Source organism: Scleropages formosus, chromosome 10 (genome assembly GCF_900964775.1).
Source record: "Scleropages formosus chromosome 10, fSclFor1.1, whole genome shotgun sequence".
Lineage (NCBI taxonomy): Eukaryota > Metazoa > Chordata > Actinopteri > Osteoglossiformes > Osteoglossidae > Scleropages > Scleropages formosus.
The window spans coordinates 7,751,407-7,768,398 of record NC_041815.1 but is presented as its reverse complement, the minus strand read 5'-3'; the positions used below and the strand labels follow the sequence as shown (position 1 = coordinate 7,768,398).

Below are 16,992 nucleotides of genomic sequence, written 5' to 3'. Positions count from 1 at the left end.
CCAGTTCATCACACCAAAGTTTGCCAGCTTCTGGCCCCAAAAGAAAAGCATAGCAATAAAAGGAAAGAATATGCAAACTGAACCCGGTTCACTCCCTCTGAAGTTCTGTAGCAATAACCATAAAACATTTTTAAAATTTTTAACTTTCAGCGACATTATAATTAACTCAAAATTATTGAAAATAAAATAAATATAGCAGTTTCCACAAATTTATATTCAATGCTGATTATTGACTGATTTATCCCATAAACAGGTATAATGGTCACCATCTTGTCATTGATCATAAACACTCAGGAATAGTAAACACTGTGAAAGTGCGTTTAATCCAATGCCACATTCCTGTTTTTTTTTTTTTTCTTATTTAGATTCTGCGACATTTTTTAAACAAAGTGAAGAACATTTCATTAAAATTTTGCAAAGTGAAAAAATATTCATATCTTCAGACACTTGGGCCATCTCAAAATGAGGACCCAGCTTGTATAGTCAGAAATACACTCAATTAGAAATAAACTGACCTTTAGCTAAATATGTAGCAACATAAACGGAAATGTCGCTATAAAACGTGTACGTGGTTGCAAATAAACCGACAGCAGAAAAACAGATGTGAAAATAGAGATTTTTTTTCCTCTGCAAGATTTTTTTTCAAAGCTTTCCACTACAGGTATCTCTGCAAGATTATCAAATTCATTATGATATACTGACTCACTCACTCACTATTGATAACCGCTCGTGCTCGCCAGGCACGCGGTGGTACGGCGCCTATCCCTGAAACGCGGGTTAAGTACACCTGGACAAGACACCTGTCCGCTGCAGAGTAGCCACACATAAACACGCATACATTCATACCTTAGTAACATAATGAATGATACGTTACTGATTAAAATAAATGAGGTGCTATATATATATATATATATATATATATATAGTATTATCGCGTAGAAGCGCTGTATTCTAAAAGCTACACAGCCTGCTGCGCAAGTCGCTCGTCGATGTGTGATTTTAATGTACTTCCCGCAGCAGCAGCAACAAATGAGCATTTAGACATTTGCACGCAGAGAAAGAGCGGATCTCACGGGTGAACTAGTAGAGGGATGTATTTCAAAGAACCAACCCGCGTTAAGTGCGACGCGGCTCTGCGATGGCCGGGTCTCCGGAGGAGCTGTCCGTGGTCCTGAAGACGCCCTTTTTTTTTCCTTTTCCCGTCCCGCTTCCCGTTTCCCGGTCTGTGCGGTGAAAATACACACCGGCTTTTGCGGCTGTGCAGCCTAACCCCTCCACCACACACTGACGCGCACGCTGTACCACTGTCGTCGTCGTCGATGCTGCACCCCCTAGTAGTTCATTCAAAAAAATGTCAGCGCAGCCCGATGAATGATTCAGCAATGAATGAATCCCTCGCACGCGCTCAGCCATTCAGGCCGGCACGAGGCACGAGCCTCCAAAGCGGCACCTTTCGGCGTCGTCTGCGCCGCGCCTCTCCAGTTCATAACTGTGCGACGAAGCTCCCGTCCTTGTTCAAGTGAGAGTTTCCGGTAGGGTATGGGATCACGGGTGTGCGCGGCGCACCTCCGCGTGCCGCCTTTCGCCGTCGGGCGGTCTGAGCTCGCGCCCAAACTCGCGTGAAGCACAGGCGCATTAAAAAAGATGAGCGTCTACGCGTTCGCGTCCCGTATCTGCGTCCGGTGGAAGAGCGGCAGCGGCGGGGCAGCGGGCGTCCGGCGGCGGTGTCTTCCGCCGGGCTTCGGTGGACCTGCGAGCCGCTTTGACAGTTTAACAGCAGTCAGATGGGAACGCGGCAGGTAGAGGGTGCGAGGAAGAGACGTCGGGGGAGAGAGAGAGAGAGAGAGAGAGAGAGAGAGAGAGGGAGAGAGGGAAAGGAAAAAGAGAGAGGGTGAGCAAGGAAGGAAGAGAGAAAGAGCGGAGGGAGGGAAAGACCGAGCGAGAGAGAGAGAGAGAGAGAGGGGGTGAGCGAGAGAGAGGGTGAGGGCGAGGGAGGGAGAGAGAGAGAGGGAGAGAGAGAGAGAGAGAGAGAGAGGGAGGGAGATGGAGGGAGGATGCTGCCGCTGCTGCTAGCGGAAAATGGCTGCTACAACCTCAAGACCGTCCTGATGCACCGGGAGGACATAAAGGTGGAGAGAGGAGAGACAAGAATATGAGGTTCTAGGAGAGAGGAGGACCGCGGAGGAGGAGGAGGAGGAGGAGGAGGAGGAGGAGAAGAGAGGACGAGAGAGCGAGCGCGTGAGTGCGCGCGCTCCCCGCGCGCCCGTGTGTGGTGTGTGCCCGGAGAAGCGGGGATAAAAAAGAAGAACCCGGGGGCTCGGAGACATGGAGGGCGAGTAAGTGCTCGGTTTGCGCGCTTTCGTTTCGGGAAGAAACGGCGCGCGGCAGGAGCGGCGGAGAGGCGACGGTCCTGTGTGTGAAAACAGTCGCGTTCCCGTTTGCCGTCGCTGCTAGCGAGACTGACACTCGTCACACCGACAAACACACTGACACAGAGCTCGTGCGGGAACAAACATCACACTGCGTGCGCACACGCACACACACACGCGCGCGCGCGCGCACACACACACACACAGCGGGAATGCGCGGCACGGTGCGAGCGCGGCGCGCGGCGTGGCTCGCGGGCACCGCTGCGAAGCACGGTGTGACCGAGCTTGTGTGCGAAACGCGTCGAGGAGCAGCAGGCTGCTCCTAGGAGCTTCAGCCTCCGTCAGAGAGACAAACGGTTCCGAGGGGCGAGGGACGCGCACGGCGGCCGAGTCGAGTGTGGCGGAGATTCGTTCGGCGCGGCCGGGTGACGGGAGTGAGTGTGTGCGCGAGAGGGAGGGAAAGAGGGAGGGAAGCGGGAGGAAAGAGGGGGGAAAGAGGGAGGAAAGAGAGGGGAAACAGGTGAAAAATGGCGAGCTCGCGGCCGCGCTCCTTCCGAGAGCCGCTGTGTGGAGATGGGGGGTCGCTGGCGGCCGCAGGGGCTCGACGAGCCGCTCCTCTCCACCGCGCCCGGCCTTTCATTATGATTTTTAAAGCCCAACTTTATGAATGAAATGTGATATTTCTCTCCCCCTCGCCCCCCTCCTGCTCTCTCTCTCTCTCTCCCTCTGTCATGTCGCCCCCTCCCCCCCCCCAGCTGCCTCTTCCTCGTTGCCTTCTCATCACCCCCCCCAGGAGCTCGTTGGTTTTAACCACATCCCATTTTTTTTTTTATTGTTTTTGTTTTCCTCTTCTTGGAAATAATGCTTTTCATTTCGGCCATTCTGATTTTTTGTTGCCCTCCATTCATAAAAAGGCGGATGCTGCTGCGCGTGAATGTGTGCGTTCGGGGCGGGGGGTGGGCTCAGAAAAGGGGGATCGGACTCGTTCACAATTATCGCAGCAACGCCGATGAAGGTGTTTAACCCAGTGACGATGATGATGCTGATTGTGATAATGATGATGGTGATGATGATGAAGAAGAAGATGATGATGATGAGCACAGCTGTGTGTGGCGGTTGTGGCTTTGACACACCAGGCCTTGCCATGGCGAACGGGCGCGTTCATTGATACATCCCTCACCGAAACACACTCATCCTCCCTCCTCTTCTCTCCCCTCGCGGTCATTCCGCTCTCCATCAGCACCGATCCCGCACTGCCTCATCCTGCAAATTCTGCCTTTTCTTGCAGGGCCACAACAATATCTCTCCCCCCCCCCACCGCCACCACCACCACCCTACATACAAAAAAGACTTTCGACTTTTTGTTCGGTATTATCATTATGTTCATTGTGTTCGTATGTTCGCCGCTGTCGTGCGCGCGACGCTCTTCCGACATCATTCTGTGTGATATAACGGCCAGGAGGGGCGGGGCGGGGAGGAGGGGGGGGGGGCGGTCACGTGAGCGCCCATTAAAAACACCGCGCCGCTCTGCTGCCATTGATACAAACCTGCCTGCCTGCAAACGCAGCATCCTCGCAGCCAGAGCCAAGAAGCCACACACCATCAACAGCTCACTTCACTTCAGCGTGACAGATGTGAGAACAGCGTTCCGGCTACACCCAAGTCATCATGTATTGGCTGAAAGGGGATGTGAAAATCCTTCTTCGTCCCTCTCCTTTGCCATAAGTGACCGGGAGGTGCTCCGTTTCTGGCACATTTGGACAGCGTTGTGTCCGAAATGCAGAGCTTCCACAGATGCCCTCCGCCACGGTGTGTGTGTGTGCGTTGTGCGTGCGCGTGGTATCACGTGCGCTTGGCTTCCGATACCAGAGCTACAGGTTCATGGATTTTTTTCACGTATTTTCTTCCGCTGTATTTTTATTGCATAGGTATGCTGGGATCCCCTCTTACCGGAGACTCACATGCAGTTCTGACTTTGCCTTTCGATGGAACTTCTTTTGCTTTTGAGATTCGTAACAAGAGCTGATGTTGTGTTGATGCTTGTTCTGCTGACTTTGTTCCCGCATGTCTTCCTCTCACTCTCCTAACAGTGTGCGTGTTCGCGCAGTCGTGATGACACGCGATGACTCTAGTGGCGGGTGGGTGCCCCTGGGAGGCGGCGGTCTCAGTCATGTGATCATCTGTAAGGGGCGGAGCCCGGAGAGCAGGGGACGGAGAGACTACGTCATTCGTGGAGAGAGGCTGCGTGATCGAGCAGTGAGTGTGTGCGTGTGTGTTACGGCCATCTTCGACCCCTCTTGCCCCCTACCCTCCTTCCCCGGCCCCGAGCTCGGAGTGCGGCGGCTGCCGGAGTCGCCCCTCCGCCTCAGCTCTTGCCCCTGTGTGGTGACTCTCGCCCTCTCATCTGCAGCCGGTGCTCGAGTGCGCCGTACAGAGGGGCCTCGTGTACAACAAGGTGAACCCCATCTTCCACCACTGGCGGGTGGAGGATCGGAAGTTTGGCCTCACTTTCCAGAGTCCGGCCGATGCCATCTCGTTCGAACGGGGGCTCCAGAGCATCATCGACAGGTTGGATAGAGGTATTAAACTAAGACAAAGACAGCGTAGACATTCCGAAGTGTTCCGCTGATGGCATGGCAGGAAAGAGTGTAACTCCACATAAAAGAAGCAGTGACTGAGAGTTCGTAAAACCCGCGGCTGCGTCGACCCTTTGGCCGCAGACACGGTGGCCGATGACAGGCCGAGCTATTTAAACGCGGGGTTCGTGTCTCGATCTCTGCTGTGACGAGCCACGTCTTACTCCGTGTTATGGACCTGGAAGTGTTTCGCACCTGAAACACCACACAGTTTATTCCTGATCCCCGATGGAGTGGGTACCAGACTATGCCTGTATTCTTCTTTTCGGGAGAGCGTTCAGGAATTACACTGTGATTAATGGCTGTAATGGTTACTAACTACTAACGTCTGCGTTTGCTTACGGATTCTAAAATTTTAAAAGCAGCATTTAGTTTGTGAGGTTGTGTCACTAGTCATTAAAGACATGTGGGATTACCTTACAGCGTTCTTAATTTTGAGGGGGGTGCGTTTGGCCGGGTCCCGCTCTCCGGTGGGTCTGGGGTTCGAGTCCCGCTTGGGGTGCCTTGCGACGGACTGGCGTCCCGTCCCGGGTGCGTCCCCTCTCCCTCCGGCCTCGCGCCCTTTGTTGCCGGGTTAGGCTCCGGCTCGCCTCGACCCCACTTGGGACAAACTGTTTCAGACAGTGTGTGTTCTTAATTTTGTCATGTTTCCAATGTGAAATATACAGTTTAACATGACATATTTTATTATGTGATAGAAATATTTGCTTTTTATCTACATACCCTGTATATTCGAAAGTGTTCTTCTGGCCTTCAGGCTCAGACTCCCCTTCGTCCTCCACTCCAGAAGAGGGAGACACCGAAGATGATGGCCAAGCCGTGAGTGCCTTTATCACTCTGTCCTGTTGGCTTGGGAAAAAAGAAAAAAAAAACAAAAGTGACGAGATGGAATAGTTTTGCATGCGATTGACTTCCTCATGTGTCCCAGTGCTCTCGTTTGTCACCTTTGTCGGACGTCCCTCTTGTTTCCGTCATTTATTTGCGCGCCCTCCCGGCATCGCACCGTCCCACGTGTGCGTTGAACCTCAGTTTGTATCAGTCTCACACAGACAGCGAGTCGTCCTCCAACAGCAGGAAAGAAATGCTGCCCAAGCCTGTCACCATAGTGACCAGCGAGTCCTCCTCCACCTGCTTCGTGCGCTCTGCCGTGGAAGAATTCGGGTACGAAGTGGGGTCCGCTGCCGTCACCCCCCAGGCCCCTGTCCAGGTAAGGGCGCCGCAGTTTACCGTGACCGAGTGGCAGAATGACGAGAGCCGAAAATAAAGGTTGGGTACGGCGGCGTGGCCGTTCGGTTATTTCCAGCATTGGGGGCTGTCGGTTCTCCCGGTGCGCCGAAAGAAAGGAAGCTTATTTTAAGAGATTTATCTTAAGGTTTTTAAACAATTTTAGAATTCGGATAGCTTTAGAATTAGAGCTGTTGTCGTCCCCCCTCTCTAGTGGAAAAGAATCGTACGTTTATGTTCGCTCGACCTGTTGAGGATTGGTGTGAATTAAGAGCAAGACGCGGTGCCTTGAAGCTCCAAGATAAAGAAGAACCGAGATAGGCTCCGAACCACCGCGACCCTGACTTGCACGAGCGGATAGTGAGTGCGAGCGAGAGTGTAATTGTACTGCGACAGTGTGAAGTCCACCGGAACGACCGCAATGCCGCAGTACTTGTCCCCGTCATTCTGCGCTCCGGGAAGTGGCGAGCGCATTTTTTTTCATCTTTCCCGCAGAACGTTCTCTCCTTCCTTCGCTGCGGTCTCTTAAATAAATGAAGGAGAGAAAGCAACCGAAGTGTCCGGAAGTCCGACCGGATGGAGGAGCTACTCTGTTGTCCGGAGTCCATCGCGGCGTGACGGACAGCTGTCACGGCGAGTCTTGAGAACGAGGAGGCGAAACCATCTCTCGCCGTTTTTTAAAATAAAGTGAAGCCGCTTTCGGCTCTATGGCCTCGAAGAGCAGCACGTGCGGCCACGCTTCCTCGTCGTTGGGGGTCTTTCCTTGTTTAGTCTTTAGCTGCAGACAGGCACTCTGCCGTGCGTCGTGAAGGTATTTAGGTCTGGAAAGCCCTCCGATGTCAGTCGCTGCGCTGCTGAAGAGGGACGGACGCGCACGTCTCAAAGTACTTCGTCGTCCTCATCGCCTTGTGTAGTTTAAAGACCCACTTAACTAAAACGAGGGTCTTTTTCTGTTCTCCGGTCTCGTTTTTTTCTCGCAGATCCATACTCGAGCGATACAGCATCAGCCTCCACAAGGAACAGCTGTTCTGAATCCCCCCGCACCTCCGCCGCCGCCCCCTGCTCCCCCCACCCCACCCGTGCCGCACCCGGTCCCGACATCCCTCTCCCCGCTGTCCCCGACGTTCTCGCTCCTGGAGGAAGGCGACCTGCGGAGCCTGGACCCCTGCAAGGACCTGTGGGGTTCCCGCGGCTACGAAGACTACCGGCGGGCCGGGTCGGCCCGGACCGGGGGCGGAGGATTTGGGGGAGGCGTGGTCGGAGGCGGGGTCGGCGGGCAGGACAAATCAGAGCTGTGTGTGGTGCGCTTCGACAAGGAGCTGGCCGGAATGGGGGTAGCCGGGTGCGAGGTGACGGTGTCTCTGGACAGCAAGGGCTCGCAGCGGCCTTCCTCGTCCTCGCCGACCTGCGCGTCCACACCCAACGCCGTGTCCGGCGTGCCCGCTGTCGGGGGCTCCCCTCAAGATACCGGCAAGGGCTCCCCCTCCCCCTGCTGCATTCACACCTCTCTAGCCACGCCTCGCTCGCGGACTCGGAAAAGAGGCGGGGGCAGCGGCGGCGACTGCGGGCTAGGCTTGGCGGGCTCCGCCTCGATGGGCGGCGCCATCTCCCCCGATGACGACAGCCCCTGCCCTCAAGCATCGTCCTCGTGCTCGTCCCGCTGCGTGTACTGCCGCTCCGTGTTCAGCGCCTCCGAGAACGGGCGCGGGCGCTGCCGAGATGCCCCGGACCCCGCGTTGCACTGCTTGCGCCAGTGGACCTGCGTGTGGTGCGCGGAGAGCCTGCTCTACCACTGCATGTCGGACTCGGAGGGCGAGTTCTGGGAGCCCTGCTCGTGCGAGGACTCGATGGGCGGTCGACCGCACCCGCTGTGCTGCGCCCGCTGGGCGGCGCTGCTGGCCCTCTCCCTCTTCGTGCCCTGCATGTGCTGCTACCTGCCGCTGCGCGGGTGCCTGCGCTGCGGCGAGCGCTGCGGCTGCTGCGGGGGCAAGCACAAGGCCGTGCGGTAAGGACGGGAAGCCCGGGACTGAGCGGGCGGGAGGAACCGGGGTCCCGGCGGGGGGGGGGGGGGAAAGGGTCACGCCTCGATAAACTTTCCTCCAGGCAGCAGGCCCAGGTGTGTACATACCCAACATGATTATAAGCCTCTGCCCTTCTACTGCATTCCCTGGTTGTAACTTGTCTTTGTAATTCAGACTTCAAGCCGGTACTCCGCTGTCCGATGCCGTCGCCGCGCGCGCGCCGCAGAAGGCGCACTTGCTGGGATGCTCGGAGCGTTTTTGTACGGACGGCTCCCCGGGAGGACCGGGGGGGGCCGGGTCACGGGTTCAAGGGGTCGGGGAGCGGGGCCGAAACTCGTGGTGTCGTGGGCGATAGCCGGAGTGAGGATGTGTACCGTTTCAGAGGTTTTTAATTTAAAAGAGTAAAAAAATGAAAACAGAGGATGTTTATAAATATAATTGTTATCATTATTATCGATATTTTTATTCTATTTTATTATTTTGACTGTTCGGCCTTTGGAGCCGCAGGGGACGATTTGGACAAATCCATTTAGCGGTTAGCGTTTATTTTTGTATTCATTTAAAGGACACACTCTCCCTCGTTACCTCTAACTTATTCTGTTGTACCTCAAGTCCTAGAGAGAGAGAAGCGAACGTCACTCGCCGAAGGGGAGAGGGAGGGCGCCAGAGCCTGCGGGCTGACGGACGGGCGGAAAGAACCGAGCCGATGTTTCGGGCTCACGGCGATACCGGAGCGGAGAGGCACCGTCCACGTGTGACTTCTGCCCGGGCTAAGATACTGGCGGGAACGGCGCAAGCGAGCACGTCGAGCGAGATGGGAGAGGACGGCAGACGAGATAGGCGCTTAGCGCAAGCGGAGAAACGTTTCGGACGGAGTTGCGCTACGGTGTGGATCCGACGGCCTCGGAAACGGAAATGCGACGGCCGTGTCCGGCTCGGAGGAAACGTTTCCCGTCTAACGGCCTCGCTGTGCCCCATTTCTGCGGTTTATGGGTCAGTGACCAGGTGCCGGTGTCCGTCAGTCACGGGGCCTGTAGCTGGGGATGGTTGTGCTTCCGACGAAGGGATCGAATTTGATCGTGGGCCGAAATAGACTTTATGTTATGAGGAAGTGGCCAATTTTGCAACCGTCGTGACAAAGCATATCACGGAGGAGGGTCGGTCGTTTGGACCAACGTGCAAGAGTCCCGGGAAGCACGCGTGCCGTACATCACTGCCGCATCGAACCGCACGGTCGCCGTCTTTCATTGAGGAAGCGTGTCTAAGTACAAGCGAAAAAAAAAAACTCTGCCGCAAGCAATGCCGAAATTTTCCCAGTTCATCGAGGCGACCTGATAATTTCGCGTTTGTCAGGAGTCTCCCTTGGAGTCTCAATATGCTTAAATTCTCTAACGAATGGATCGAAGCAAAGTTTTTCTTCAAGGGTTCGGAATCATAATCCAGGCCTCGATGGACTTGAGCGTACAAGTTATTGATATCGCAAGAAAAAAAAAAACGCGCGTGGAGAACAAATGAACAGTGCAGAAATTAATTTTTTTAACGGTTGCTTTGTTTGGTAATGAGCAGAGTCACGGTGGGATGGTTTCCATCGAGAAAAAGGGAAGAAAAAAGAAAAAAAAAAAGGCGCCGTGTCAGCATGTCCCACAAAGCTCTCCGAACCATAACGCGAATGGGAGGATCGCTCCTCTCGGATCTTGCGCGGCATCGCAAACCGTGCCCGTCACGAGGGTTTTTATTGGTTCTTACGATTAATCGCGGTCGGAGAAAGAGCAGACGCGCACGTGGGATTTCGGGTCAAATACCTCATGGCGTTTGAATCCCTGGGAAAGTTGCTTTAAGCACTGCATCTCAAAGCTGCTTTTTTTTGAATCACCTCCAACCTCTTATTAGTCATTAGCAACCTGTGGACCAGGAAGGGGGGAATGAAATTAAGAGGAGCGCTGTTGATGTGGAAAGCCACCCTGCCCGGTGACGGGGGAATTATCGGAGAGGCCGACAGAACCGAGACGTCCTCCCGCAGTCAGGACGGCACGCGGAGGGGGAACTGCAGGCGCTACCCTAACTCCCCGCTTCGAGTCACTTTATAGTAGAATGTGTGCCATAATGGAAATATCTGATTTAAATCTGATCCGGCGTGGTTGCAGTCTTTTCCCAGGCTTCCGTTTCACATCCCTCCTCCCCTTCTAACTTGTCCATTAGGAGCGAACCTGCATCCTTAGACACGGAGACCCTAACCGAGGTTCCGTTACGCATAAAACAACACGGTCGTATTACAAACTGTATCAAGTGACATATCATACAAGTGCATTCGCAGTAATGCGTCAAGTACAAAATAAAGCCCGTCAAATGACATGTTTTCTTGAGAAAAAAAGGTGAATGACAATATCCCCGAAGGCCCCACCCTTACATCTTAATAAATGTGCCTTTTGATTTAACTAATGAATAAACTATTATTTTAAAGTAACTGTGTACTTACGTACTATTTACTTACCAAGTTCTTTCTTTTTGCCGGTGTGTATATTTTAATATGTATGTATTTATTGGTTCATTTAAAAGTAAGTGGTGATCTCTTACCTGTTTGTTCATTTATTGGATATTTATTCTGTTCACTTATTTATTTTTGGAGACGGATTCCTATTTTCTGTGCTGTCTTACTTCTCTGACTTTGTGCCAATGTGCTGCTTTGAAGTGTTACATATTGTGGGTTTGTATCATCAATTAAACCCTCACTCTATATTTTAATGAAACGTCCGCTCTCTCGCCGATGTGTTCGCGTCTTTAACTTTGGGTGCTTTTTCCGCTTTGCTCCTCGCTGTTCCGATTTATCGAAATTCAGTCGCCCGCTTCTCAGGTCTGCCGCTCAAAGCAAGATACCCGTCACAGCCGACGAGGGGCAAACACAGGGACGCGCATCCTGTGGCACGCACACACTGTCTGAAACCGCTTGTCCTAAGTGGGGTTGCGGCGAGCCGGAGCCTAACCCGGCACCGCGGGACGCAAGGCCGGAAGGGGAGGAGACACACACCGGATGGGACGCCAGTCCATTGCAAGGCACTCCAAGCAGGACTCGAACACCAGACCTACCGGAGATCAGGACCCAGTCAGCACCCCCCATGTGACCCTGTGGGCTTCACCAGGGGCTTCTCCAACACGCCTGCAAGAAAGTGCACGAGCAGCCCTTCAGACTGCTGTCACTGTGAGAAAAAGGGGGAACCTACCCAAGAGACCACAGGCCAATTTGTGTACATCGGGCCTTGTTGAATAGCGTCTCTAAAGTTAAGTAGTAAGAAATAATAAAGTAAAATTAGAGTCACTTTCAAAAACAATTAAGTAAAAAGTGAATTCAAAAATCTAATAAAGTATGTGTAAAAAAAAAAGTACCGGGGTCAAAAAACTAGTCAAATATGACATTAAACTGGCCCCTCGTCGTACCGACCCAACTGATACTGGAAGACTGTCGCATTTTTCATTGTCAAAATCACTTCTACCTCCAAGGTAGAGTCACTAAGACCTTCACACAAGTTTCACTCATACATCTCCTTCCGTGACAATTCAGACACATGAGTCGGTGTAATTTGTACCACAAAATTCACGAGTTATCAGCTCGCGCATGCGAGAAACACCTTAGTAGAAGAGAAATTTCACTTCAAATGATGCACCTCGGTGATGTCGGGCGTCACGCAGAGCTATCAGCTCCTCTCCGTGCGTTGCTTCTCCTGACCTGTCCATCTTAATTGTCACAAAGCTACCGGAACTGTTCGCAGACAACTCGTGCCGCTTGATCGTCTGCAATAATAAGGAGCCCTAAAGCAAGAAAAAGCCGACTGCTAAAAGTTAAAAAGACAACGGAAACCCATTTTAAAAGCTGAAGTGACAGAACACATCGAATTGTCTTGAAAGACAATATCATTACAAATGACTTTGTAATTTGATCTACTATTGCTTTCTTGCAAATGATGCTTGATGAACAGCAGAGATGGGTTAGGAATATTACATTTTTATATTTATATTACATTTATTCACGTAGCAGATGCTTTTCTCCAATGCATACACACACACACACTTTCTGAACCGCTTATCCCATATGGGGTCACGGAGCCTAACCCGGCAACACAGGGCGTAAGGCCGGAGGGGGAGGGGACACACCCAGGACGGGACGCCAGTCCGTCGCAAGGCACCCCAAGTGGGAGTCGAACCCCACACCCACTGGAGAGCAGGACCTGGTCCAACCCACCGCACCCCCTCCAATGGATACTATGTAGTGTTATGAGCCCACACACCTTATTCACCATGGTGACTTACACTGCTAGATACACTACTAACACTGGGTCACTCATCCATACATCAGTTGAACACACTCTCTCTCTCTCTCTCTCTCTCTCTCTCTCTGTCACTCACACACTATGGGTGAACCTGAACAGCATGTCTTTGGACTGTGAGAGGAAACCAGAGCACCCAAAGACCTACAATGCTAGATACACTACTTACACTGGGTCACTCATCCATACATCAGTGGAACACACTCTCTCTGTCACTCACACACTATGGGGAACCTGAACAGCATGTCTTTGGACTGTGACCAGTTATTACAATAATTACAAATAGAATTGCCTCTTTAGGTAGTGTTCTAGTAATAACCTTTATTTCATGTACTCACACACTCACTATCTTGTTGAATGCTGGACTGCCACCTATTCCAGAACCATGGGACATTATGGTAAGAGGAGTACATCCCAGACAGGATGTTAGTCCACTATAGGGAAGCCACACACAGATGCAATAGACAACAAGCAATTTAAAGTTACCGATCTGCCTCAAACACGTCACTCGATTTTGGGAGGAGATCCATACAAAGAGGTTGAAAATACAGAAACTCCACACAGACTGAATGGGGGCTGAACATATGTCCATTTGCACGACTCAGGCACTGTGCACCAGCGCTAACCACTGTACCACCATGTCACCTGTGTTTTATAGGTTGCAGACCAACTTCTCAAAGCCCTTTAAAATAAAGAAAGCTATATGGTTTACAACTCTAAAAAAAAATGAATATCAATTCATTATTAATTTGTATGTATCATTTCTTCACTGTCATATGACTGAAGGGTTCGGTAAAGTCAGCAGGACTTGCAAGGTTTAGGAAGTTAGCGGGGTCCGAAAACAAACTGCCTCTGTTTTCATCTTCATAGGGTTGGTCAGTCCACATCTGTGCCTTTAGAAACACTTTCAATATGAAGAGTTGCTTTTTACTTGGGATTTTTCAAACATGAATCTAAATGTCATGAGTGTGATATTTAATATCGCTAAGAATATGATTAGTATGTTTAATGGTTTATATTATTATAGATTTTCTCTTGGTTCAAAGGATAAGGCAGGCAAATTTGATGGATGGAAAAAATGATCACGCGTTTTGTGGCTCTGGAACGCATAATATATTTTTCCATTTTAATTAATAGTAATGAAGAGTTATTATGTAAGGAAATCCTGTAGAGATGTCTTGATTTATTCACTGGTTAGCTGCTGTAAAAGAAAAATGGTAGAAAGCTAAATTTTAAAAAACTGTAAGACTGGGCAGGTAAAGATTTTGTGTCAAGTACAAAAACATTTTGTAAAACAGTCATGAAGAAATTGCTATTTAAAGGAAAATTGAACACTTCTTCAAATTACTTGACTCTTTGTAACTAGAGGATCCAGTGTACATGCAATCTTTCATATATATGTATTTTTTATAGCACATTCATTTTTTGCAATTTCTTCCGAGAAAATAATTTTGTAAAAAACTTTTTTACAATTATCATGCCCACAGAGGCTTTCTTTGTTGATAAAGTTTATCACAGTGAATTTCATTCATCCCTTGGGGAAATAGTCCCAAAAACGGTTGGTTCAATCCCACCGTCACTCCTACAGACCATCTCCCTGCAACTCTCCACCTTTACCTCTAAGATCATCATCTCCTCGCTCTCCTCTAGCTGCTTCCTATTTGCCTTCAAAACTGCTCTCATTTCACCTCTGGTAAAGAAACTCTCCTTGGATCCCAACTCAGCGCAAAACTATAGACCAGTCTCCTTCCTGTCCTTCCTGTCTAAAACTCTAGAATGGGCGGCCTGTGATCTACTATCTGAATTCCTCACCCGGAACCATCTCCTCGATGGATATCAGTCTGGATTCAAAATTAGTCACTCCACAGAGACGGCACTCCTGGCAGTGTCTGATGTTCTCCAGTTGGCTAGAACCGCTTCCCTTTCCTCGGTCCTCATCCTCCTCGACCTGTCTGCAGCATTTGACGCTGTCACCCACCAGATTCTACTCTCTTCTCTTAGTCAGCGTGGGATCAAAGGAACAGCACTAAGATGGTTTGAGTCCTACCTATCTGACAGATCCTACCAAGTGGTCTGGCAAAGCTCCCATTCTTCTCCTCTGCCTCTCTCAAGTGGTGTCCTGCAGGACTCGGTACTGGGTCCTCTGCTCTTCTCGATCTATGCCTCCTTCCTCAGCCCCGTCATTGCCTCTCACGGATTCAAATACCACTGCTATGCTGATGATACTCAGCTCTTCCTCTGCTTTCCACCTGGAACATCATTCATTTCTGTGCACATTGCTGCTTGCCTGTCTGATGTCTCTGCATGGATGTCTGATCACCACCTCCAACTCAACCTCTCCAAAACAGAGATCCTTCACCTCCCAGCTGGCCTGTCCTCCTGTCACGATCTATCGATCAAACTGGACAACTCGCTCATTTCGCCCACCTCCTCGGCTAAGAGCCTGGGAGTAACGACTGACTCGAGTCTGTCTTTCTCTCAGCACATCGAAGCCGCAACCCAGTCCTGCAGATATATCCTGCATAATATTCGCAGGATCCGTCCCTACCTCACAATTGACTTTGCCCAACTACTTGTCCAGGCCATGGTGACTTCCCGTCTGGACTAGTGCAACCCTCCCTTGTGTGGCCTTCCCGCTACTGCCATAAGACCTCTACAGCTGATACAGAACATTGCTGCCCAAGTTGAGTTTGACTTGCCGACACTTCCCACGTATCTCCTCTACACGTTTCTTTGCAACGGCTTCCTATAGCTGTCCAGATCAAATTTAAGACCTTGGTTATTGCCTACAAATGCATCAATAGAACTGCTCCCAGCTATTTACAAGATTGCCAACCAGACTGTTTCACTCTTCCACATCTGCCCGGATCATGCCCGGATAAACCTTTACACAGCTACACCTGTAATGTAACGTAAATGTTTGTGTATCTCAAAAAAAAAGTAGGAAGGGGATCAGGAATCATGGATATTCTGAGTTTTATGCAGCTACTTGTGTGATGAACATTGCTTCGTACGCTGGAAAGAAACGAACTAACTGTACTTAAGAATCACATGTCTACGACTATGTCTCGCTTTCGCCTAATGTAATACACAAATAACTGTAAATGTAAACAGTGCTTTTCAAAACCCTTCACACTGTTCTGTCTTTTTAAAAGTCTATTTTTGGAATGTTGGCAAGAAGAATGACTTGTTTCTACAACATTGACTGGAAACGAGTTTATTTTATGACCTTTAACGTTGCCTTTAATTTACTGATTTTGGCACGAGGGGTTGAACATCTTTCCCTGTGTATTATTGTATGTACATGGAGTATTTGTAAAATTAGGTCCATTTTAAAATGGCTTCAAAGTCTACCGTGAAATCACTTCATGTCCATAGCATTCATGTGAGATGGTCTTTCTCCTTCGCATTAGATGCCAGGACCTGCAGCATGATGGAGCTTCATGTGGGGAAAACAAAGTAAGAAATGTTTCACCTTAAATGCCCGCTATGTGCCTCATGGTAATCTAATAAAATTGACCACAAGGAAGCCACTAATGCATCACATAATTGTTTGTCAGCATTTAGTTCATTTAAATTTGCTGTCAAAGAAGCAAAATAATAGAAACATATGTCTACGTCTTTGCTAGGTAGTTTCAGTAAACGTTTAGGGCAGAACTGTTTTTAAGAACACGGCAATGGAAATCCATCCAGGAAGCTGCCGTTCCCACCCTAATTGTTCCTATTCGCGCTCGGTGCATTTTGCTCCCCTCTAGCGGTGCAACTGGACATTTCCTCTCAGGAGCAAGGAAATTTCAGGAAATGTAAGGGTGAGGAAAGAGGGGTGTGGTGGTGCAGCAGGTTTGTCCGGATCTTGCTCTCTGGTGGGTCTGGGGTTCGAGTCCTGCTTGGGGTGCCTTGTGATGGACTGGCGTCCCGTCCTGGGTGTGTTGCCAGTTTAGGTGCCGGCTGGTTTCCCCTCCCTTTCAACATTCTGCCCAGGGTCTCTGGGATAGGCTCTGGCTCACTGTGACCCTGCTTGGGACAAATGGTTATTGAAATTGGTTGGTTGTGACAGTGAGAAAGTGCAATTAAATATAATAAACTAGGAAAACTATTTTTTTTAATTTGTAACTGGGATTTTCTTAACACAAAGTAAAAGTGTATCCAGATTTCTGTATGATTGTTCCTAAAATGTGACCCCATGCTCATCTAAGTTATAGTAATACCAACCAATTTCAATAACCGCTTGTCCCAAATAGGGTCGCAGTGAGCCAGAGCCTATCCCAGAGACACTGGGCGCAAGGCTGAAGTTACACCCTGGATGGGATGCCAGTCCATCACAGGGACGCAACTAGTTACCCAGGCACACACCTGGGTGATGGTGCTGGAGCGATTGCAGGGCAAGCACCTTTCTCAAGGGCACTACAGCCACAGGCGGGGA

General features: G+C 50.4%; 1 protein-coding gene across 5 annotated transcripts; it reads left to right on the top strand.

The window, feature by feature from the left end:
• Positions 1-2,029: 2,029 nt before the first annotated feature.
• Positions 2,030-8,304, top strand: spred3 (sprouty related EVH1 domain containing 3). Of its 5 annotated transcripts, none has more exons than XM_029255223.1 (6): positions 2,030-2,336; positions 4,460-4,625; positions 4,780-4,948; positions 5,763-5,824; positions 6,045-6,212; positions 7,210-8,304. In XM_029255223.1, exons 1-6 carry the CDS (start codon positions 2,326-2,328, stop codon positions 8,236-8,238), a joined length of 1,605 nt encoding a protein of 534 aa, XP_029111056.1. In that variant the 5' UTR covers positions 2,030-2,325; the 3' UTR covers positions 8,239-8,304. The 5 variants fall into 5 exon arrangements, with proteins under 5 accessions (XP_029111056.1, XP_029111055.1, XP_029111053.1 ...); XM_029255222.1 differs by having other exon boundaries at positions 4,460-4,637; XM_029255220.1 differs by having other exon boundaries at positions 3,125-4,637.
• The last annotated feature ends 8,688 nt before the right edge of the window (positions 8,305-16,992 follow it).

What these genes read in the sequence shown, in the direction of transcription:
- spred3 (XM_029255220.1), top strand. Translation starts at nt 4,434, where the DNA reads ATGTCTTCCTCTCACTCTCCTAACAGTGTGCGTGTTCGCGCAGTCGTG. An exon ending in CCGAAGATGATGGCCAAGCC is followed by an intron (nt 5,825 to 6,044) that starts GTGAGTGCCTTT and finishes AGTTTGTATCAG; the next exon opens with TCTCACACAGACAGCGAGTC. An exon ending in CCCCCCAGGCCCCTGTCCAG is followed by an intron (nt 6,213 to 7,209) that starts GTAAGGGCGCCG and finishes TTTTTCTCGCAG; the next exon opens with ATCCATACTCGAGCGATACA.